This window comes from Delphinapterus leucas, chromosome 11, assembly GCF_059928025.1.
Source record: "Delphinapterus leucas isolate spDelLeu-1000000601 "Yukka" chromosome 11, BTC_Dleu_Yukka2, whole genome shotgun sequence".
NCBI lineage: Eukaryota > Metazoa > Chordata > Mammalia > Artiodactyla > Monodontidae > Delphinapterus > Delphinapterus leucas.
Window position 1 is genome coordinate 2,201,807 of NC_143139.1, and position 23,350 is coordinate 2,225,156.

Sequence of the window (23,350 nt, forward strand, 5' to 3'; positions counted from 1 at the left end):
GGCTCTTTCAGCACACACGCCCTCCACTCTTCCTACGATGTGCCCTCAGATGCACCAGCATTCGATTCTGGAAAAGGCAGGAATTACTGGGGAGCATCCTCTGGGGCAATACCCATTCAGGGGCTAATCTTTTCTTCTGCAACCCCACCAAGTCAGAGGGGAGTCGCTCCCCTGGCCCAGCCAAGATGACCTCGTAGGAACGAGGAGATAGGGAAGACCGTGCTCCCGGACCCGGGGGAGGTGACAGACCCTTCTCGTTGCAGGAGGTTCCTGACGCCGGCGGACGAGGCCAGCATCTTCACCCTGGACCACTTCCCTCTGTGGTACCGCCAGGCGGCCGAGCAGCCTCCGGGCAGCATGGTCTTCAACCTCCACTCGGCAGAGGGACCAGGTAATCTACACCCCAAGCTCCAGGGCTGGGGGCCAGGGCATCCCTCCTCCCACCGCGCTTGGGGCGGGAAACCGCAACGAGATACAGGACCGAACGTCCAGACCTCGGCGTCCCCTCACCCCGCTGGCCTCCACCTGCACCCTGGGTGGATCATTTCATTCCCTGGCCGGCAATCAACGATGCGGTTCAAAAGTTCAACCGTAACAAAGGAAAGGGGTTTGACCCGAAAGTCAGGAAGAGCTGGATTCTAGCCCAAATTCCGCATAGGAGGACATCGGGACAATTGGTCTCTGGAGAGTCTTGTATTTCCAGACATCTGAGTGTTTCTGAGAGCTGCTCAAACCATGAAAGGAACAGACTTTATTCTGTGGGGGGCTCCTGTACTGTCTGGAACAGACTATATCCCAGGAGGGTGGCTGAGCCCTGGCCTGCTCCCTGGCAGCTCCTGGTAATAACGGGGCGCCTCCCGGCCGCCAGGCCTCTGAGGGCTGCAGGGCGAGAGATGATGGCTAATTGGGCCTCAGGCACCCAGCCAGCACAGGCCTGCTAGTCCGAGGGCCAGGGGTCTCAGAGCTGGAGCCCCCAACTCCCAGCCCGGCCCCCACTCTGGGAAATAACCCGAAGAGAAAATGGTAAGTGGCTTTAACAGAGCGCCAAGAAAGCCGCACAGTGTTTAGGACAGAAAGGACCTTGGAGCTGCAGAGCCTCACCCTCTCAATTCGCACTTGAAGTGACCACGGCCCAGAGAGGGTCCAAGGGTCACGTCTGAGGGTCCTGACCTCAGCGCCCTGGGGTGAGGGGGCCCACAAGTATCCTCGGCGTCCTGGCTGAGCGAGCCAAGGTTGGGGTTGAGGAGTGGAGACATGAGGAAGAGGGCGGCCAGGAGCCGACTTGGGATGAAGCCTTGTCCTCCCTCCAGGCCGCCCGCCCGCCAATAGCCTCCTGCCACCGCCGCCACCAAAACCACCCTCACGCCGCCCGACGGGAACCTCCCCGAGCTGAGCTGCCAGCTGGGGAGGCCCAGGCCCCGGGGCCCCGCCCGCGGCTGCCGGCAGCACCTGCCCTCTAGATGCCCTTCCTCGGCATCCTCCGCCTGGCATGTCACTGACGTGCTTTACAGAACGCTTTTCCACGCGCCGCTTATGCGGTGTGCACGCCCTCTTCTTACACAAGGAGAGTCTGAGGTTCAGAGGGCGCCGTGACTCACCTGGACCACACAGCGGGGGACACACCGGGGGTCTCTCCGCACTTCACTGTGTGTAAGGCGCTGGGACTCCAGGGCGCGCCCGCGGAGGGGCCCCTTCCCACACTGGCACCAGAGCCACAGAGGCAGCTCCCCCTTTCGGCGCCACCCGGAACAGGAGGGCCCCACGGGGTCCCGGGGGTTCTGGGGTGAGGCCCTGCCCTCCCCCACGGTGACGGGCTCCCTCCTGCCCAGTGTCACCAGGATGAGCCTGCTGGCTGCCGGGGAGCTTTCTGGCACAGGGGCAGGAGGGTGGTGGGCGGGAACAGAGAGCGAGATGACGAGGGCTGGCTGGGGACCACCGGGCAAGGGGCCCTGCACGCTCCCATCCTCCCCCAAAGGGAGAAACCGACAATTTTAATGGGGGGTACCCCTGAGGAGGTGGAGGGGCGGCTGCAGGGTGAGGGGAGGGCCCCGCCCACCCAGGCTGACTGCAGCCCTCCGCCTGGGCCCGGTGGGCGAGCTCTGCCCACACGGAGCTGCCTTTTGCAGTCGGCGCTGAGAAACCTGCCAGCACAGAGCAGAGTCCCAGCGAAGCCCCAGCAGCTCAGGCCTGGTGCCCCTGCATCCACAGCCCTGCTTCCTGGGCCAGCCCCTGGGCCTGCCCCCCTACCACCTGGTAGCTGGCTCATTCACCCGGGTGCCTGGTGACCCAGGCCCTGAGATCCCTGATATCCCCAGAGACCGCGTCATTAGCGCCCCACACCTTCGCTTGGGTGTTTCCTCCGAGCCCGTGGAGCACACACAACGGGTCTGTCCCGAAAGCAGCTTGCGGCCGGGAACGGTGCGGGGGTCACCCCATCAGGATCGTCCAGACATTTCTAGAAGCAAGGCGGGGAAGCCAGCTTCTGCGGCTGTTCTGGTCCCTTGTGTCCTCGTCATGGCCAATTCCTAGAGCCAAGGACGACCTTACATCGTGTCAGTTCCTAGAATCAGAGTAATTTCTGTTTTCTGTGAGATACTTGGTTCCGGCGAGGTGGGATGGGTAATCCTGACAAAACGGCAGATAGGAGAAACCAGTGGCGGATTTAAGTTTCGCTACGACTGACACTGTCAAGAGTCTCACGACCTGTTGGTTTCAAGCAACGTTTGATGTAAAGACATTCTAACAAGCGAGCACGTGGCAGAACTGCGCCCCTTTCTCGGGGTTTTTAGTGACGCACTTGATCCGTAGGCAAGAGCGCCTTTTCCAGGGCTGTAGGATCCAAAAGCCGCGGGCATGCCCTCGTCCGCGCCTCGCAGAGCCAGAAAGCTCTGTGATGCAGAGCTGAAGCCGCCACCTGAATTCTGCGCCTGGAGGCCTGGCTCTCCTGACAGGTGGGGAGGTACCTCAGGCAGGTCCCGGAGCCTGGCTGTGTCCCGGACGTGCAGCGACCCGCCGGGCAGTGGCACGCAGGCCACCAGGATTCACGGGGCACCTCGTACGTGTCAGATGCCAGCCAGCCTCTGTGCCCATCGCAGCCCTGGTGTCTGGCTTCCCGAAGGGGCTGTCGTTGTCACCTTGACTCATGTAACTGATGAAGGACAGCGCAGGGTCAGCCAGCACTGCGTCCGGGAGCGCAGCCCGTCCCCTGCTCGCAAGGGCCCCTTGATGCCACGCGAGTCTCCTGGGTGGGTCCCCGCGGGGTCCCCGAGCTCCAGTGGGGCAGCTGCATGCAGACAGCTTTGCGGCCCTGAGACAGAGCAGACCTGCAGCATCAGGGACCTGACGGTGCGGTGCTGTCCAGGCGGGCAGGGGCCACCACACACTGACCTGGCAGCTTCGGAGCTGCATGGAGAGGTGGGCGGCACCCGGCACATAGGAGGCAAGTACGAGGCGCTCCGCAAAGACCCGAGGTGGTGGTAGCAGGCAGCCTCCCGGGCAGCCCCTCGCTCGCTCAGGGAACGTCCTAGCCTGCTGTTTACTGGGCTTCCCAGCCCGCGCCGCCACCCCGGCTCCTCCTCAGGTGCAGAGAAAGTGACTGGACAATTTTCCCCCCAGAAAATACAGACAAGCCGATGGTGGTGACCGTGAGCACAGCTGTAGCCGTGACCATGGACAACAGGACAGCCATCGCTGCAGGTAGGAGCTGCCCCTGGGCTTTGAGGCTGGGCAGTTGTGAGTCCGAGTCGAGAACGAGGCACAAGTGACGGAGGCGGCCCCGCGCGTGGTTTGTGAGGCCACGGTCTGTATGTTTTCCCAGATGAAATGTGGGGCTGAGGGGAGGCGGAGTCTTCCTGAGCCATTTTGTTTATACAGCTGTGAGGCCTTAGATCTAACAGAATTCATGCAGTAAACTGAAGCCCAGAGAGGTTGAGAAATCTGCTCAAGGTCACACAGGACAGAGACTGCCCAGACCTCCTTCCCACCCTCTTTGTGTCGCTTCCGCCTCCACTGCCCACTCAGGGGAGGAGTGGGTTTGTGACTCAGACCCTAAAGTCCGAGCCCGTACGTGAGTCCTGTGCTCCCGTGCATGTTCTCATCCAGCCCGGGGGGGGGGGGTGACCTGGTTTGGCTCCATTATACAGATGAGGAAACTGAGGCCCAGAAATGTTATTTGCCCAAAGTCCCACAGCTAATAGTCAATGAAGCTAGAATTTAAGCTCAGATTGCCTCTCTTGAAGGCCCAGGATCACGACCCTTTGTTGCAATTGGCCACAGAAGCCATGAGAGTACCCGGGCAGCCTCACGAGCTGCCCCGGCTTTGTAGCTTTTTGGAGCCTAAGAAGGGCCTTGGCACCCCTGCCCACTCGTCTGAGAGCCCTGAGGATCCTGCCCTCGGTCTCCATGTCTCAGACCCCACCGTGTTCTGAGAGGCTGTGAGGTCCTCACAGCTCTCAGCCATCCTGGGCACTGGGGTCGGGCGCCTGCATTGTGGGGGACCCCACAGCTGCCAGGGGCAGGCGAGCAGGCCCCTCGTGTCTTCTCCCCCAGGCTGAGTGCAGGGCAAAGGGCAGGGAGGAGCGGCCCAGCAGGCAGGCTGCCCCTTTGTCCGCCCGCCCCAGCAAGGGCACGGCCGTCCACGCTGGGATGGAGGAGGGAGGGAGGGAAGGGCTTGTTCTGGTCGCTCGGAGCCTCGTTTGGAAACACGTGTGTCACAGGGGTCCTGAGGCTGTGCCGCTGGGCACTTTGGAGGGACCCGCGCCTTCCCAGCCGCCTTTCTGTCCTTCGCCTGGCCTGCTAATCCCAGACCCTAAAGACTATCCCGTAGCCCCTGCTCCCTCCATGACGTGGGCTTCTCAGCTCCCGCACACCCGAAAGCCCAGCAAATAGAAGGCACGCGGGGTCAGCCTGCTGGCTGCGCTCCCCTGCACTCTCCAATTATTTGACATCATTTTTAACTCGGCGCTGCATCAGAGCCAGGAGGGGTTGCCATGGAAACCGTGTCCGGGTGCCTCTGGCTTAACTCACTGTAGACAGTCGCCCTGAAGCTCGGGGGGCGCGGATGGGGTAGGACAGGGATGAGGCACTGGAGACCTTTATGCTTCAATTCTTTTTGCAGCCTCCTTCTGTAATTTCCTCTTCCTAGCCTGTGGCTCAGCCTCCCTGACCCTGGACCAGCTAGCCTGTGTGTGTGGTGCTGGCAGTTCCTTTCCTCGCGTGTTCTGTGGCACACAGGCTGCACGTTCGATGTTTGTGCCCTGGGCTGGGGAGAAGGAGGAAGGGCAGCTAGGGGGACAGCCAAGGGCCAGGCAGATGAATGAGGAGGCGTCGCTTAACCTCTAAGCAGGTATTTCTCAACGGTTCATGCAAAATTTCTAGGAATCTACTGTTTTGATCAGGATCCACTTTCAAGTCTCTGTGCCCTCCAGGCCCCACTTGGGAAATACTGCCGAGTGTCATGGTGGTGCCATAACCTGCAAGTGTGTTTCCCCAGCCCAGCAGCCTTTGTGCAGAGGGCCTGCTGTCTGGAGCTGCCTGACGGCTCCTCTCCTGGGAGTTCCGCCTGCGTGCGCACGGCCCAGCCTTCAGACGGCGGGGCGCTCTCAGAGCAGTGCGTCTGCGCGTTACCCACACCTGTGCAGGCTGTGCAGGCGGTCCCCTGCCCCCATGGGGCCTGCTCTCCCAGCTCTGCTGTACCGGTCAGGGCCGCAGGAGGGAACCTCTCCCCACTTACCCCCACCCAGGAAGGGGTCCAGCCGAACTCCTGGAACAGGGACCTGCTGGTTCCCTTCTCCCCGGGGTTGGCTCCTGGCTCGCTGGGGTGTCACCCAAGGGAGGGCTCCTGGCTAGAAGAGAATCTCGTCTTGGTCTGAAGACTGTGACGCGTGTAGCCCAGGCCCGGCCAGTCAGGCGAGGTGGGCCACGCGGGCCGCAGGTGGGCAGACAGCCGGAGGCCTTGCCTTCGCTCACTCCTCCCCCGGCCCCGCCCCAGCCCTCCGGCCCCGAATTCTGATCCTGCACCTGCTGAGCCCTGAGGAGGGGTTGTCTGTATGTCAGCCTCAAAAGCACAGGACATTAAACGGGGCTCGTCCTGCAAACCCAGCGACACCCCTCCAAGGCTGGCGAAACCTAGTCCCCTAAACTGCTCTCGGGGAGCCGCCCCTCCCGGCAGGCAGCAGGAGGGTCCCCAGGGCCAAGGCGCGCCTCCTACCCCGTGGCCGTCTGCCCTTGACCGCAGGGCAGCCTCGCTCGCAGCGGGGCTGGGAGCAGGCCCGGGGCTCCGCTCTCCCCCGCTGCCCTCCCGGGGGTGCCCCAAGGCCAGGCCTCGGGTGGGAGCTGCCGTCCTCCTTAGGGGCCTGGGGACACTACGTGCACCCATCTGGGGAGGTCAGCGGGCAGGAGCCACCATCCTGGCTGCTGGCTCCTGCATCCCCTCCCGCCCAAGGAAACCAGGAAGTAGATAGGAAAATACAGTCTTTATTTGTCATCTGAAACAACAAACCAGAAATATAATTTTGCCTTTAAAAATCTTCTGTCTTAGGCTGAAGACATCACCACTGACAACGTCCAGCCTTCCCTGACTCCCTTTAGAAAAGCCCCAGGTCTGGTGTCAGCTGGCACCCCAAAAGAAGGAAGACTGCAGGCCAGCCCGGTGGGCAGCCTGCACCCGGCCCCCTCTATCCCTGTCCTGCCTCAGAACCGTGTTCTGACGGCCTCCCCCGGGCCACTCCCTAGACTCGCAGCCGTCGCAGAGCCAGAAACCGGCCTGCTGGCACCTGACCCTCCGTAAGCGGCGGGGAGGCTGATGTCCTGCAGAGCGAGGCCCAGGACTCACCGGGATCGCACTCCCCAGGAGGGCAGACCTCGGAAAGGGGACCGGTGAACCCCACCCTGCACTGCCCCCTCCCACGCCCACCCTCAGCCTCTGTCCCTTTGGGGGGGCGGGTTACAGGTAACGAGCAGATGGGCCCCTGGGCCCTTGCTCTGGTTTGGGCCCCAGTCCAGGTGCCACGAGGACTCTGGGAAGTCAGACTGAGCTGACAGAACGCTGGGAAAAGGACCCCGTTACTGAGACCTCTGAGCAGAACGGGGCGGGGGGGTCCTTTCGCTGCTCCCGGGGTCTGTTTGGTATATGCTGGCAGGAGGGTCACAGAGGATGAGCCAGTCCCCGCCCTGGGGTCACGGGCCCAGAGATGCTGAGGGTGGGGCATGGCAGTGGGAGGTGCAGAGCAACGGTTCTCGGGCCGCAGGCCGTGGGAGTGGGAGCGGTGCGCGTCCCCGCGGGCCTGGCAGGGACGTCCTTTGGCAGCACTGAGGATGAATCCGGTGGTGCGTGGCCGGGCTCTCGGGAGGCCACCATCCACACACGCTGCATCTTCCAGGCCTCTGGGCAGGCGTCCCTGGAAATCCCAGCAGGAGAGGTGTGAGTGGGTTACCATGGTGACGGGCAGTCTCATCCGGCAGCACCACCTTGGCCTCTTGAGAGGATCTGGAAGGAATCCTTGTGCCGTGGGTTTGGGTTTCTCCCCATCCGCTGCAGGAGGTTGCATAAGCAAGCAGCAGGTTGTGTGGCCCGAGCGCTGAGACCACGGGGGACGCCTGGCTCTGTTCCCCGAGGTCCCACGATCTCTGTCCCTACGTGACTGTGTGTGTGATGCCGAGCTCGAGTGAGAACGATTAGTGACCCGGAGCTGGGTGGTTGGTGATGCAGGGACAGATGGCTTTGGCGAGGGCGTGGTGCTGGGTTGCCAAGTGCTGGTCCAGATGGCTGGGCTGGGCTGAATGCACGGTGGTACCAGCCATCGGAAGCTGGGCCCAACATCTTCCTGGCTTAGAAGAGAGTCGCAGAAACCGGCCCCGCACCCCCTAGACGCAGATAAGGTGGGTTGAGCCAGAGGAGGGGGGTGTCACCGGCTGTGACTGTACCGGGAGCCGCAGCGGTACGGGGGCGCTGGGTCCAGGAGCCTTTGCTCGCACACACACATCTTTTCTGCCCGTGGGCCAGAGCGTTTGTGGTCCAGAGGGGAGCGTCAGTGTACTGATACCTTCCGGACGCTCCGGTGTCCGTGGAGACACGGGCCCATTTGCTGGCGGGCTGGGGGGAAGGTGGAAAGGGGGCAGGAGAGGGGGGCTGGCGTGCCCCCCCAACCCCGCCCTGGGCTCTCAGGCCACAGAGGAGACCTGCTTCCGGTCCTCGTGCTCACCCTCCGCGTCACCCATCAGGGGCTGGCGCTTCTTGAGCTCCCGATGGTACTTGGCCATGAGGGAGGCGTAGATGCAGCCGTAGGCAGCGGCCACTACCATCATGATGCAGACCACACCGCACAGCACCCCCGCGATGATCACGGTGCCGATGGCCCGCCGCACGCTCACGGGCCGTGGCCTCTGCTTCTGGGGGCAGGCGGTGCTGGGCTCGGGCTCGGGCTCGGGGCCCGGCTTGGGCTTGGGAGGCTCCGGGCTGGCCTTGGTGCAGGGTGGCCCGGGTACCTCCAGCCCGGCTGAGCTGTTCTGGTCCTCCAGCTGGGAGCAGTAGTTGAACATCTCCATGGGGACCACGCGCATGTCCTTCCCCCTCAGCTCCTTGGGCAGGGTGCAGGCCAGCTGATCCAGGCGCCCCCCTGCATCAGGAGAGAGAAAAGGGGGGCTGAGGCCGGCACTCCCTCCCCCAGCCCCAGGTCCCCACACGGAGGCCCGGGAGGCCTAGTTTCCATCCGCAGCACTATCAATCCTGGAGTCATGGCGACAGGAGAGGAAGGGGAGAGGTTAGGGGACTGGCGTGCGGCGCCCAGTGACGGGGAGGCGGGTACACGTGTCCCGGCGTTTAACCCGCGCAGAAGCCTCAGAAGACGGACGGTGTCCCTGCTCCCATCTGATAGAGAAACAAACATTCCCACCTCTCCTGCCCCCCGGGTCAAGCTGGCCCCCGGGTGCTCAGGAAAGGGGGGCCAGGAGCCCTGCCAGGCGGCAGCCCGTGCCTGTCCTAACTGACCTCTCCACTGACCGCCGTCCGTGACCCCCGGCTCTGCTCTCCCCAGCGACTGCTCCCCCCGCGCCCCTCCCGCCCGCACAAAGGACAGAGGTCAGAGCCTCGGCCCTGCTCCTCCACGCGGGCGGGACCGTGGTTCCTAAGGCTCCTCCTTGGAAGAGGGAGAGGGGGGCCAAGGGACAGCAGTTTCCTCCTTGAGGGCAGTGGTGGCCCCCTCAGCAGCCCGGCCACAGCACCCGTGAGCGCAGTGGCATCTTGGGAGGGCACCCTGAGGACCCCCGAGGGCAGAGGAGGGCGTGTGGGCAGCGCAGGCTCACCCCGAGGCCTGGGCGGGGAGGGTGCAGAGCACAGGTGGGGCGAGAGGAAGAGGAGCTGCCCAGACGCCCCCCTTTTGGCCTCTTCGGGCAGCCCAAGATCTAGACGCAGGCGCGGCCCCCAGGGAAGTGCCTGGGCTCCTGCAGCCCCATTGCCGCAGTCTCCTCACACAATAGACATCAGTCTTTCCCGGGTGCTGAGGAAAAGAGCCCAGGTTTTTTGTTCTGGTTTGGTCTGCGTTTTTTTGGAGGAGCGCATGGCGGAAGATAACTCTACTAGTGAAAAGTTCCTAAAATGTACATTCCCCCTCCGTGCCCTTCAGCTCCTGATGACCGATGACTGGAGGGGCAAGGACGTCCCCTCCAGATCACACATCGGTCTGGCTCTCCAGACCCCTGTCCAAGGCTTACATCCCGTGAACTGTGTCCAGGGCCTTTGCACGGGCGGGGGCTGGGCGTGGAGATGCAGCCACCCTACCTCCCTGCTCCAAAAACCTGAGGCTGACTCCCTCCCGGCCAGGGCATCTTGTGCAAATCACTTTACATATCGAATTGCTGAGGAGTCTCGATTTTCTAGGCTGTCAATAAGAATGGCCGTCTCAGCTGCAGCTCAGTTAGGGTTCAAGTGGGTCACGTACATGGTAAGATATTTGGAAACTGGAAACCATGCAAGCGTTATTATTTCTCCTCTCACAGAAGCGGGAGAAATTATCACAGGGACTAACATCTTATGGCACTTTATCGTTTGTGAAATGTTTTTAATTAACACGTGAGAATATTATGCAAATAATTAAATTGTGGAAACACTATGAAACAAAGGGAGTAAGACTTTGACGAAAGCATTAGTGTTCGCTTCACATCGATTCACTCGTTCAGCAAATTCATGGAGCCCTACTTCCTGCTGGACACCAAACTGTGTCTAATTAAGCCCGGTTAATATTATGACTTCCGCCAGCCAGTGGACATATAAATGAGTAAGTTTTATCGCAGACTCACTTTATGCTGGGTCCTTTTCCAGACGCTTTCCATGCGTTACCTACCTACTCCGCACAGTGATTCTCTGAGATAGATTCTCTGAGATTGGCCCCATTTCACAGACGAGGGTGCAGCCACAGAGAGGTCAGTGAGCTCTCTCGAGATCACGCACGGCTGGTAAGTGGCAGAGCCACGAGGCAAAGCTGGACCTGGCGCTTTTAGCCAGCAGGCTTACTTCTCTGCCCTTGTCCATTTCATTTAATCATTCCCAAGGTCATTCTAGAACTTTCCCGGGTCACCGAAAGGGGAAGCATTTGGCTTCTCAGTAAAAGCTTTGATAACAGAACTTCTAGGGAGGAGGAGTTGAGATCATCGTCAAAAAGAAAATGTGACCGCATTTGTGGATTTGAACTCAATTCCACCCTCCCGGCACTGTGGGTACTTAAGAGGTGGCTGCATTATTCAGAGGAGCAAGGGTGGTTTTTTGTTTGTTTTTTTTTTGCGGTACGCGGGCCTCTCACTGTCGCGGCCTCTCCCGTTGCGGAGCACAGGCTCCGGACGCGCAGGCTCAGCGGCCATGGCTCACGGGCCCAGCCGCTCCGCGGCACGTGGGATCCTCCCGGACCGGGGCACGAACCCGTGTCCCCTGCATCGGCAGGAGGACTCTCCACCACTGCGCCCCCAGGGCAGCCCGCGAGGGTGGTTTTATCCCTCCTCCTCCCGGGCCAGGGGAGCCCAGAGGCAGAGAACAATGATACTGTGTGTTTAAGTCCATCCTGAAACCTACAGAAGTGAGAGCCAGTTACAGAGAGTCAGCCTGAGGAGACAGGGCAGAGCAAGGCGGCTGGGAGCGGAGGGGATGGGAAGCAGGGGGCCGCGGAGCCCCTGTGCCCGCCGGTGGCCAGGCCGGGCCCACTCCTCCCCGACCTGACCCGTGCTCACCTCGGTAGGAGAACCACTCTAGCCAGTGCTTGAAGTCCCGCAGGTGGCAGTCGCACTCCCAGGGGTTGTCCCCCACCTGCAGCAGCTGCAGGCTGGCCAGGGGCTCGAAGGTCCGCCGGTCCAGGCTCTGCAGGCGGTTGGCGCGCAGGAACAGGGAGCGCAGGGCGGGGAGCCCGTCAAAGAGGCCGGGCGGGAGCCGGGCCAGGCCGTTGAGGGACAGGTCGAGGTGGCGCAGGCGCGCCAGGGGCCGCAGCAGCTCGGGGTCCAGGGCGCGGAGGCTGTTGTTGCGCAGCTGCAGCTCCGTCAGGTTGGCCAGCCCCCCGAAGGCGGCGCGCGGCAGGCCGTCCAGGAAGTTGTTGGAGAGGTCCAGCCGCTGCAGGCCCGACAGGCCGGCGAAGGCCCCGGCGGGCAGGGAGCTCAGCCTGTTGTTCAGGAGCAGCAGGCTGCGGGTGGCGGCTGGCAGGTCCGCGGGCAGCGCGGCGAGGCCCCGGCTGCTGCAGTCCACCTGCAGGCCGTGGCCGTCGCACGTGCAGGGCAGGGGGCAGGCGGGGGCGGCCTCCGCCGTGCACAGGGCGATCCAACAGGTGAGCCCTGCGGGACAGACGGGGCATGGCAGGACTGCGGGTCGCCGCTCCCACTGCCTTCCCCTCCCATCCGCCTCCCATCACGCGGCCTCGCACCGATCCCCTTTGGCCCAACCACGCGCGGTGCCGTAGCGCTTCCTGACCACATAGAAACACAACGAACCCCCCGCAGCACGTGCATGTGGACGGACACCGCTGGGCAGCCGGGGTCCCCACACGGCCCCGACACCACAGACACTGATGCGACAGAGGGTGTGAGGGTGTCAGACGGGCCGCCCCATGTTCCTCTCCCAGGGCCGCTGCCATGGAAGGATTCTGTCCAGAGAAAATGGCTCTGCTTCCTTCCCCTCTGCACCGCACCCCCCACCACCACCACCTGGAGCTGCACGGGGCTGATGGCCGTGCATGGGAGGGGCCGCGCTGCACACACGAAGGGGCACACCGACCCCTGCCACCACTTCCCCGGTCTGCATGAGTCCCACATCCAAGGTGGGCCAGCGACTCAGGGTGACGAGGGAGCCCGGGCCCGCCCGGGCCCCACCCCAGAGACCCCTGTGGAAACGGCGGGGTGAGATGCTGAGTTCCACGTCCAGGTGGAGGATGCTGGGGCACGAGCCCCCGAAGTTGTGGGCCCGGGGCAAGTCCCACATCTCTTCTCACTCTACAGCCCCCTTGCTCTTAGCCTGGGCCCCTGTCCCCAGTTTCCGCAGGACAGATCTGTTGACAGAATTCCTTTCACGGTCCCATGTTTTGCCCAGGGCCCCTGTGGCAGGGCTGCAGGGGGACAGGTGCTCAGAGAACAGTCCCGCAGGGCAGCTCGTTCCGTGGCCCACCCTTCTAAGAGTGACTGCAAAGCCCCCGACTGTCCCCCAGGGTGTCCCTGTGGAAGGGGAGGATCCCACCGGGCCGGGAGGAAAGGCCCCAGCCGAGGAGTGCTGGCCGCTTGGCTCCAGCTGGAGGGGCAGCAGCTGCCCTGACCAGGGGTCTGGAGGGGACGGTCCTGAGTCTGTGTCTAGTAGGGGTCTGCTGTCTGGTGTCCCAAAGGGCAGACCCTGAAGGAACAGGGTGGGACTGCACCCCCCTTTCCTAGAGGATCGGTGACTCCTGAGAGGCACCTGCCAGGCTGACACCTGAGCGTCTTTGTTCTCGGGGGGAAATGAGCACAGGCACGGCCATGGATGCCAACTGGAAGCCCTTCCGGCCACCTGAGGTCACCTGAGGGCCGCTGACCCTCTCGCTGTCTGCGGCCAGGTCAGCCCGTCAGACGACCCCCGCCATGCCTTGTGGAAGTCAACTGAATTCCTCAGACCTCACTTTCCCCAGAAAAACACTCAACCCACCCAGCCTCCCTCTCAAAAGGACCAACATAACTACAGGTCACTGTCCCCCCACCCCCAAGAAATTCAGGCTGGCGTAAAAGCTCTGGTGGCAAGAAAACAGAGCCCTGTGTTGCGAGGTGTTGAGTGATTCAAAAGGAAGTTGAGAGGGGAGCTGGGTCCCTCGGGATCAGCTGCTCTGTGGGGTGAATAATTCAGGCCGCTTGTGTCTTGGGGCGGCAGCATCACAGGGCTGACCGTGCGAGGGCAGGAGTCAGGGACGTCCCTCGAGACCATTCTTACCTCTTACCCTGTAGCCTTGACCCTTCACCTCGTGAAGAGAATTCCCAGGGCTTCCTTCACCCGACAGCTCACAAGGTTCCCTTGTGGGGAGTGGGCGGCCTCTGTCTCCCCATATGCAGGAGGAGGGGCTGGACCCGCTCCCTAAGACCCCTTCCAGTGTCACGTCCCCCGAGCCCCCTGGTTCCCCCTCCCGTCTCGGAGCTACGGGGGCTGAGCCCTAAGGGAGGCCTCCAGGCCCACCCAGCTGATGGCCGAGCAAGGAGAGGGCGGTTTGCCATTAGGGCAGCAGGACCTGCTGGGGCCCCTGGGGGTGGAAGCAGACCCACCTGGGGGGGACAGAGCTGCCTGTGGAGCCCCTGCCCCCGATCCGCCCGCCACAGAGCTCAGAAGCAGCTCTTCCCCCGGCACCGTGGGCAGGGCTGCGGGGACCGGGCCCTGCTTCCCAGACCCAGGCCATGGACGCCTGGGAAGAGCATTCCTGCATCCCCGCTAAGCCGACCCCCGCCTCCACTCACAAGAGATCTGCCTCCACAGCGGGGCAAACGAGGTGCTCAGCTCGGGGCCGCTGCCCGGGGCCAGCATGGTGGCTGCACGGCTGTCAGGCCCGGCACCTCGAGGGAGAGAGGAGCCCCTTGTCCGCTCGGTCAGTCCTGAGAGAGAGGGAGAGAGAGCTGAGCGGAAGCAGGTGTCAGGCCCGTGCAGCCCCGGGTTATGGAGGGGGCCCGGTGTCTCTTTACCCTCCCCTCCTGTGTTCTCGGCTCTGATTCCCTGGGCGGGGGGGCGGCAAGGGGGCCGAGAAGCCAGGAGCCTCTGCCTCCGTCGACAGCAGAGGGCGCGTGGAGGGGTAGGCGGGCACCCCAGGAGCCTCTGCCTCCGTCGACAGCAGAGGGCGCGTGGAGGGGCAGGCGGGCACCCCAGGAGCCTCTGCCTCCGTCGACAGCAGAGGGCGCGTGGAGGGGCAGGCGGGCACCCCAGGAGCCTCTGCCTCCGTCGACAGCAGAGGGCGCGTGGAGGGGCAGGCGGGCACCCCAGGAGCCTCTGCCTCCGTCGACAGTGCTGAGGCCAGTGCTGGGCGATGCAGGAGCCGTCCACCCGCCCTGCACCCCTCACCTCCCGCCCAGCCTCTCCCCGCCTCTTCTTGTCTCCCTGGATGATCTCGTAAACGTGTTCGGAGCCACGTGGCCTCCTCTGCCTCTGGGCTTCCCCCACGTCCCAGGCGCGGAAATCATCGAGGGCCAGCTGGCCCCCCAGCCCCACTGTGCTCTTACCATGGCCCCCGAGGAGGCAGAGACCAGGCCCCGCGTAGGGGTGGCCGTTGGCTCGCGGGTGAGGCCCAGGCCCGGCTCTTGCCACGGGGAAGCCCCCTGCTTGCCCTCCGCGGTCTCCTGGGGGGTGAGCGGCCGTGCTCTGTCTTCTGCCACCGGCAGGTCTGGGATAAACCTCATCAGCTCAGGGGCTCGTGCTGCAGCCGCTGCCGTCGGGCACAGGGGCAGGGAGAGGGCGAGGCTGCAGCGCAGAGAGCGGCTCCTCTTCCCGAGGGGCGAGGGGGCCTCCCCCTTCCCAGGTGACCTGCCCTGGTCCCACTCCCTTCCAGGCGTGGCCAGGGGCCCGTCACAGGGGCGGGAAAGGGGACTGCGGGCCCCCTGCCGCCGGCCCAGCGCGAGGTGGCGAACGGACAGAGACGGGCCAGCAGCCTCCCCTGCTCGGTGGCCACGCTGGACCCGGGGGCTCCAGGCTGCAGCCTCCCGCTCCCCTCCCACAGCCGCCTTAATTCTGGGAGCCCAAGGGGCTAATGGCAGAGCAGAGCGGAGCTGAGGGGTGGGGGCAGCCGCTGGAAACTCAGCATCTGAGCAGGATCTCCCTCAGGCACTGGGGGCCGCTTCCGTCTCCTCCCCGCTTACCGCTGCCAAGCAGCCTCCTGGTCCCACGAGCCCACGAGCGCCACAGCCCCGGGGGCCCGCAGCTGGGCCCCGGCAAGGGCGCCCGCTCAGGATGGGGGCCCGCCGGGGAGGGGGACTGCTCGGGGGGCCTGTCTGTCACTCTGGGCTTCACCCCCCACCAGGGGGCTCGCAGAGGCTGCAGAGCGAGTCACACTGGGCAGATGTGGGGCGAGGGGTGCAGACCCACATGCCTATAGGATGGACCCGGGGCCCTGGGCTGGGGGCGGAGTAGATGCCCAGAGCAGCTGAGGGGTCTTTTCCAGCTACCCTCCCAGGGCCAGGTCCCCGGGGCTCCTGGCTCAGACTCCCAGGTCAGGGAGGGCTCTGGGTTCGAATCCCTGCCGGCCGCTCCCTCGCTGTGTAACTTAAACAAATCACGGAAACCCTCTGGGCCTCGGTTTCCTTATCTCTCAAGGTGATGACCAGAACACACTGCCCTCCGTGAGGGTCACTCTGGTCGGGGGAGGAGAGCTAGCATTTGCTGAATTCAGGAGACATCACCTTGCAAGGCAGTCTAGGGGACTCCAAGCTTGGACCTGAGCCCCAGGTAGACGTAGGGAGACGTCAGTGCCCTGTGTCCGCGGGGAGGGGCGGCGGCTTCCAGCGCGTCTGCGGGACCTCTCTTTCTTGGTCCCCCAGTCTCACACCTGGGTGTCTTTCTCTGTGCCTGGGCCCGTGCCAGGCCAGCAGCCGTCACATGGCGGTCACCGTGGGCCGCGCTCACACACAGCCTCCCAGGCCTCCATCACTGAGGACGCCGTCCACCCTCTCCGTGAGCCTCGGCCCCGACCCCTGGAATAGTCCCACACTCCTCTCGCCAGCGAAGACCCGCAGGTCGGCAGCTCACAGCGCCCACGCGGTGTCAGGGGGGTCAGCAGCCAGCCAGGCTCAGAGGTGGAGACCAGCGTGCCTGGTCACGCGGCCGGTCAGGGACACAGGGCCGCCCCCTGGGGACTGTCCCCCGGCAGTGGCCCCTGGGGGGTGACACGTGTGTGCGCTGAGCGGGGTGCACACACAGGCTCCCAACACAGCGTGTGATGCAGACCACCCCCCCAGAGAGCGTGCAGCCACACACACGCACACGGGTGCACTCGCGCGCACGCTGGCAGCCCTCCAGCATCCCCAGATGCTGTCACTCCCGCAGTTCCCGCGTGCCCCCAGCAGACAGATGCACGGGGGGACCTCCAGCCCGGAAGCAGGGCCTAGAGAAGCCCCCCGAGGGCCGCCCCCAACCCAGGACCCTTTCCACACTCAGACCCACGCCCTGGGATCTCTGGAGAAACGTGACGGGAACAAGGCCCCCCAGGTCCATGGGGATGTAGCCTGCGCTCCCTGGGGACCACAGAAGCACCCCTCAGGCGCTGTGGGGTCCATCACCCTGCCCTCCAGCCCACCTCCAACCCAGGACCCCTTCCGGCCCCCAGAACCATCTACCTCGTTAGGAAAGGGGTGACCTACATTAGGATGCCAGGAGCACAGCAGCTCAGGCAGGCGTGGCCACTGCGGAATAAATTCACACCGTCTGGGAGGGAAGTCCCCACCCAGGTGGGAGAACGGGCAACGGAAACGAGTGAGGTGGCGGTCTCGGGGCTCCAAGCCCCACAGCCTGTGGGCATTTCTGTCCCAGTCCCAGGGACAGGGACACAGAGAGGAGGGTGGACCCAGCGGGGTCCCCAGCCTCCTTCGCTGGGCTCTGCTGAGAGAATCAGGATAGAGGATGGGGCTGAGGAGCTGCAGGCCGAGCGACGCCCCCCCAGGATAGGAACACGGGCTCTGGGCCCCAGCCCTCTGCTACTCCAGCGTGGTCCACGGGCCAGCAGCAGCAGCCCCACCAGGAGCTTCCCAGACCTGGCCCAGGCCGACGGGGTCAGGATCTGCCTCTTAACGTACCTGGTCACGTTCGAGAAGCCCTGGGCCAGGTCACTTCTCTCCCAGCAGCGCAGACCCCGGCACCTCCCGGGAGGCCGCAGCGGGGGATGGCCGGGGCCGGGGCAGCCGGGGGCGGCGGCGATGGGGGATGCTGGCGGTAACAGCTCTGCAGGAGGGCTCCGCATGGGGGGAAACCATGCCCGCGGGGAAACACCTGTGTATGGTTCCCAGTCCCCGCAACAACTGTCTGGGGTTAGAAGCACTGTTGACACCATTTTGCGGATGGGGACACGGAGACTGGGGACAGGTAGTAACTTGCCTAAGGGCAGGCAGTGGGAGGGTGCAGCCAGGGCCCAGGCGGCCTGGCGACAGAGCTACTGACCAGCGGCCTCATGAGCCTGGAGGCCGGCTCTGCTGACCCGCCTGCGCGTGGAGGCTCCTGGAGCAGGGGGAGGGCTGCACCCTCGCGTTTGTGCAGCGCTTCACGCCGACCGGCCTCTCCTCGTCCTTCCGCTGCCTCTCTGCGCCCGACGCGGGTGCCCTCATCAAGCCGGGTCGCCCCCTCCCCGCCAGCCTTCTTCCCGGGGGCATCACAGATGCAGTGGGGAGAGGGAGGCAGGGGTCTAGCTGCGGAGGGGGTGGCGGGCTGAGGTGAGGAGGTGGGCTGGGAGCCCCGCGGGGGTGGCAGCAGGGCAGAAGGGCCCACGGGCTCCTGCGGAGTCACATGGGGTGTGGCATCCCCCCGAGACTGGGGGTGCGGGGGCGGGGACGGCTTCCCTTCCCCACGGGAGGAGCAGCCTGCCTCGCTCCCACCCCCGCCGACGCCCAGGTTAGGGTGGGCACCCTGACCCCTCTGTGCTTCTGCCCCCCACTCCTCCTCCGGCCAGGGTTGGCTCAGTCTCCAGCCGGAAACCTCCAGCAAACCCACCCGGGCCTGGCGTCCGCACCCTTCCTCTGGTGCTGCGTGGTCACGTCCATCCCCCCAAGTCAGTGTCCAAGCCGCACAGCCATCAGCGCCCACTGTGCCTTGACCTGAGGCTCCTGCCCCCTGGGACGTCTTGCTGGCCTGCCGTGTACCCCCTCCCCAGGGATCTCCCTTTGGTCAAGGTTCCCCAACCCGGGACAAGGCCTCTGCGCCCCTCCATTGTGCAGACAGGTGAAGGTCATGGGCTACCGAGCGGCAGGGACGGGACGGAGGCCACGCCTGGGGCTTCAAGGGCAGCACCTTCCCACCCGCCCGGCCGGGCTGAGGGGCACCCGGACAGGGGGACAGCGGGCGCCCACGCTGAGCCCTGGGGGTGCCGTCCAGGCCGCGCGCTCCACCTGCAGCCGCCGGTCTGGCCGTCCAGGCCCTTCCCACCTCTTCCCTGCCTGGCATCCCCGTAACACACGCGGCCCAGGCAGCGCGGAAGCTGGTTTTTTTAAATCTCTAAATTTGTACTTGGAACAGACAAACCCCCTGGTGCATTTTTAAACGCGTGCCCCGTTCTCATGCCCGCCTTCCTGCAGCCTCGTTTCCTTGTCATCCTTCCTTGTCAGACATTCCCACTCCCAACCAGACCCTCTGGAAAGCGGAGAAAAGCCCCCATCACCCCTCGCAGGAGCTGCTCTTGGGCCCGCGGGCCTGGCTCGGGGGTTGGGGGGGGGGGTGGACCCAGGCAGGCAGGATAGAGAGGCCTGATCTGTGTAGGAGGAGGGGGGAGGCCTCCCCAGGCACCCCAGCCCTAAAACACCCCCCTCCCCGTGCCCCTCAGCGTTGGGGGCTGGAAATGGGAGCAGGGTTTGCTTGTCCCAGGCGCAGCTTCCAGCCAAACCCCAAAGGAACCAGATCGGTTGCTGAAGAAGCTCCCCCCACCCCCCGTCCTCCTCCTGGCACCCCCAGCCGGCTTCCCTGGTCTCCCTCTCTTGGCAAAGCTGGATGGAGCCTGTGCCGGTGTGGAGGGGGACACGGCCGCGGGTCCCGTCCCAGCTGCACTCCCCGGCCCCGTAGTTAGCTAAGCTGCTGGGTGTCAGTCTGAGCCAGGCCTGACAGCCAGGTGCCAGTGTCCCCACCAGCCACCCCAGACAGGCAGACAGCAGCTCAGGGAGAGGATAAAGGGCCCCGAGAGTGAGTGGGGAGGTTGGGGCTCCCGGTCAGACGGCCTCCGTCCTGCCCCGGCCGTATACCAGCCACCCCTAAGCTGAGTCCACCCCGCCCCCCAAGGCTTCCTGAGCTCTTTCGTAGGTAGAGAGGGTGTGCAGCTGGGGGACCCCAGCCCCAACCGGGCCCAGGCAGGCTGGGAGCAGAGCTGGAGCCTCGAGGAAGGGCCGGAGGAAGGGCTCCGAGGCTCCTCTCCCGCATCCACTCCCGGCCACGCCCCCCATACGAGCCGGGGACTCAGGTCCAGCTGGGGGGACCCTCTGCACCCCTGTCCAAGGACAGCCTGCTAGAGGCCAGCGCGCCTCGCTGAGGGCGTCCTGTAGAGGCCGGTCAGCACCCCTGGTCCCTGCCCCCGCCTCGGCGCCAGCCCTCCAGCCTGCCACCCCACAGACGTCCTGTGTGCCGGCCCTGTCACCAGCACCCCCTTCCCCCTGGCACCCAAGTCCCTGGGGCTGCCTGCTGAGCCGGGCATGCAGGCGGCACAGGGCTCCTGGCTGGCGCCCCCCATGCTGCAGGGACCGGTTTCTATGCCACCGGGCCTGTCATCCGGCACTGGCAATACCTCCTGCCCTCCTTCCCCAGCAGAATCCCAGCTCCTGTCCCCAACGCTGGGAGGTCAGAGTTCCCTGTGTCCTTCGGCTGCCCAGGGGTCCGGTCCTGAGCACCGCCCCAGCCCCAGCCACTGCCCCCAGGCAGGAGGCAAAGCAGCTGTCCATGCAGGCAAGGAACCCAGCGGAGATGGGCTCGGCCCCAAGCCTGGCCCCTGCACCCGCCCCCCGCGCCCCTGCCCAGCGCACGGCACTCACCTTCCGCACCCCAGCGAGCGCCCTGAATCAAGTGGTCTGAGCCGTCCAGTGAGCCCCTCCTGGGGTTCCTGGAGAAAGGAGACAGCGAGCGCAGCAGCACCAGCCTGATCCCCCAGCAGGACCTGGCACGCAGAGCCCCGGCGGGAGGAAGGAACGCCTGAGGCCGTCTCCCACGGCGGGCGGGCGGCCGGGTCTCGGGAGCCGCGGAGAGCGGCAGGCGGGGAGGGGAGCGCGTGTGCGGAGCGGAGAGCAGCGGAGTGACAGCGGGGGAATGTCCGTGATGACAGCGACAGGCGCGCACACGGGAAGGCGGGCGCACGGAAGGCGGACACACAGGCGCACACACACCGGAGGCGCTCACCCTTGAAACGCTCCCTTTTCAGGGGGAGACGCTGCCATGAACTCCAGCGGGAGGAGGACTGTTTACCAGGTCCTCTATTTTCTCTCCCCACCCCCGCAGGTTCTCCCTGCCCTGGCTGCCGCCCCCTCTGGCTTTATCTCCTCTCCCCTTGCCTTTGGGGACACAGGGGCAGGACCCAGGGGACAAAGGCTCCGGGAAGCTGGGTCTGCATCCTGTTCGGAGGTGGGGGCAGTATCTCCCACCCTGCCTGTAGGAAGGGAAAGCTGATCTGGGTCTCTGTCAAGGGGCGGCTTATTCCAGAGGGGGTACCTGGAGGGGTGCACGGGGGCCCATCTGCCTGGTGGTCCTTCGGAAAGGGGCCCCAGGCCACACAGCCGGGGGCACACGGTCACGCAGAGGTCACTGAGCCTCGTGACCCCAGACCGGGGCTATCTGGGGAGGGAAATGCAGGCAGGCTGGGCCGGGGGCCTGGGGTCAGGTTGCCTGGGGCACCCTGGGGTGAGCCCTGAGGAGGGGCCAAACCCAGCCCACCTCCCGGGCCTGGCTTCTGCTCCTGGCTCTGGGCTGGATGGGAAGAGACTGGTATAGAGAACTCAGAGACGTCTTTACCAGCCAATCAGGACAAAGGAGTGGGAGAAACTGATATTCCAAGGGAAGGCAAGCGTTGATCCAAAGGAAAGAAAGCCAGGCACCGAGTCAGGGGAGGAGCGGCGGCCAGAGCTGGACCGGAGGTGACCTTCCTGGCATCTCTTGAAACCTGCCTGACAGCCAGACACGTGGCATGTTTCTGGCATCCCTTTTCCATTCCGCCTGCTTTCTGGGGGATCCACTGTCAGCCCTGGGTGCGGGTTGAGAGACCCCCCTGACTCAGGATGCTCCCACACCCTCTCTGTCTGCTCCGCCGTCCGACACCGCAGGGATCCCCTGTCTCCCACCCCACGCCCATGTCACACGCACCTCGCCTGCCCCCAAACACGCTTCCTGTCCCCCAGCTGCAGTAGAGTGTGTGTCCTTCCTTGAGTCTGGGACCCTCTCCTCACCCACGGGGTACATCCCGCTCCTTGAAAACTCAACCAGAGCTCATGTCCTGGTGCACCGTCCCAGGCTAGTGCCCGCGGGACCTTCTTCTCCGACCCGTATCACAGAGGACGCGTGGCAGCTTTCTGTGGGTGGTTCACCCCCTTTCCTACACCGGGGGCTGTCCCGGAAGAGGGGTCCACCTCGCCAGGCTGAGTGAGGAATGAGCCGGAAGGAAGAGCCCAGCGGGTGTCCGGGGCCCAGAGGCTGGACTGTGTTGCACGCCAGCCCGCCATCAGCTGCCCGTCAGCCCCACAGCCCGGGGCTGCCCTGCAGTGACCAGGAGGGATGACCAGGTCTCTGGGGTCCCTGGGCACCGGCTCCCCAGCTGGTGCCTGAAAGATGGGCCCCCGCTGACCCCGCAGCCCTCGCACAGGTCAGCACAGCCTGCAACTGGGTTTCGAGGACAAAGTGGATGGGAGGGCGCGGGGCACGATGGAGTTTCTGCCCCCCGGGGCATGCTCCCCCCCCCCCGGGGAGGGTTTCTGTGTGTGCAGCACAGCTGTTTTGTTTCGCCGTCTGTGATGACAAAGCAGCACGCAGGTGACAGCCAGGACGCAGAGCAAAGAGGTGCATCTTGATAAGCCGCCTGCCGCCTGTGGCCTTACTGAGGCTCTTTGTCTGCCAGCCGAGCGCGGGTCCTAGAGAAAAGCTGCTTTGCAGGAAGGCAGGCAGAGGGAAGGCGGGACCCGGCCCCCAAGGGGGACAGGCCAGGCTGGGGCAGGAGGAAGGGGGTCCAATCGCTCCTCCTCCATCCGACTGTGGTAGGTCCCCCTGGGGACTGAGGTCGGGCTCTAACACAAGGAGCCGCCAAGCACAGGCCCGGAGGGGGAAGCAGCCTGGAAGGATGGAGGCCTCGCCTGCCCTCGGCCGGGCCGGCTCTCTCCTCACCATGCGCTCTGCCCTGTCTGCAAAGCCCGGCACCAAAGGCTATTCTCTGCCGCACACAGCAGGCTTGCAGGAGGTGCTGGGGGCAGGGTGGCCAGCCCGGGGTCCACTGGAGCGAGGCAACGGGGCCCGAGGGCCGCCCTGCAGTCTCTCAGGAGAAGGCTGGGCTCTCGCGGTGTCTGGGGTGGAAAAGCACAGTTTGGGTTGTGAGGCAGGCGTCGAACAGAAGGATGTAACAATTCGAGCCCCGAGGTAAAGCCGTCAGGCGTGGCAGAGCGCGGCTAACAGTTCTCCCTGGAGGAGGTTCTTCTCGTGTCTCGCCTGAATTCCCCGTCTCTTTGTGGGTTCCCTCCTGGGTCCTCGAGGGCACCAGAGCCCGGCTAGATCGCTAGCATTCTGTCCCGCATCTACAGAAGGGTGGGGCTCCACGTGGATGAAGGTGCCCACACCGGAGGTAAGGGGAAGGCTTGCAGAACTGGCTTCCCAGCCAAGTGACCGACTCAGTGGAATTCACAAGCACTTACTTATTTAGCTCAAAAAATATTTATTGAGCCCCGATGCGTGCTAGGTGCTCTCCTAGGTGCAGGTATCGGAACTCAACCCCCCACCCTCCCGCCTGCTGTTAGCCCCCATGCTAACGGGGCAAGACAGACTATAAATGAGAATTAAGTAAATAAGTCATGCATCTTAGAAAACAAAAAGAGTGATGAGATAGAGGGTGAACGGCCGGCCGGCCGCAGGGAGGATTGCGTTATCTGGGAAGTCAGGATGCCGCTCCAGGAGACGCTGTTTGGGCTGAGATCCGACCATGAGAAGGAGCCTCCTCCTGAAGTTCTAGGGAAGAGCATTCCC

At 64.5% G+C, this 23,350-nt stretch overlaps 2 protein-coding genes across 2 annotated transcripts in view; one reads left to right on the forward strand and one right to left on the reverse strand.

Moving 5' to 3' along the window:
• CACNA2D4 (calcium voltage-gated channel auxiliary subunit alpha2delta 4) overlaps positions 1-23,350 on the forward strand; it is a 75,717-nt gene that overhangs the window by 40,711 nt on the left and 11,656 nt on the right. The window contains exons 22-23 of the mRNA XM_089920116.1: positions 264-391; positions 3,616-3,696. Of these exons, the coding sequence (XP_089776242.1) occupies positions 264-391; positions 3,616-3,696 (209 nt within the window). The remainder of the gene's footprint in view (positions 1-263; positions 392-3,615; positions 3,697-23,350) is intronic.
• Positions 6,459-14,344, reverse strand: LRTM2 (leucine rich repeat transmembrane protein 2). Its single transcript, XM_022577179.3, has 3 exons — positions 13,933-14,344; positions 11,215-11,805; positions 6,459-8,615 (listed from the first exon to the last, which is right to left on the reverse strand). The coding sequence occupies exons 1-3, from the start codon at positions 13,997-13,999 to the stop codon at positions 8,161-8,163; spliced, it is 1,113 nt and encodes a 370-aa protein (XP_022432887.1). The 5' UTR covers positions 14,000-14,344; the 3' UTR covers positions 6,459-8,160.

Bases quoted from the DNA above. Each gene is read 5' to 3' on its own strand.
- LRTM2 (XM_022577179.3), bottom strand. From the start codon at position 13,999: ATGCTGGCCCCGGGCAGCGGCCCCGAGCTGAGCACCTCGTTTGCCCCG. The intron at 11,806-13,932 runs GTGAGTGGAGGC...TCTGTCCCGCAG, and splicing joins GCTGTGGAGGCAGATCTCTT to GGCTCACCTGTTGGATCGCC. The intron at 8,616-11,214 runs GTGAGCACGGGT...CTCCTGATGCAG, and splicing joins AGAGTGGTTCTCCTACCGAG to GGGGGCGCCTGGATCAGCTG.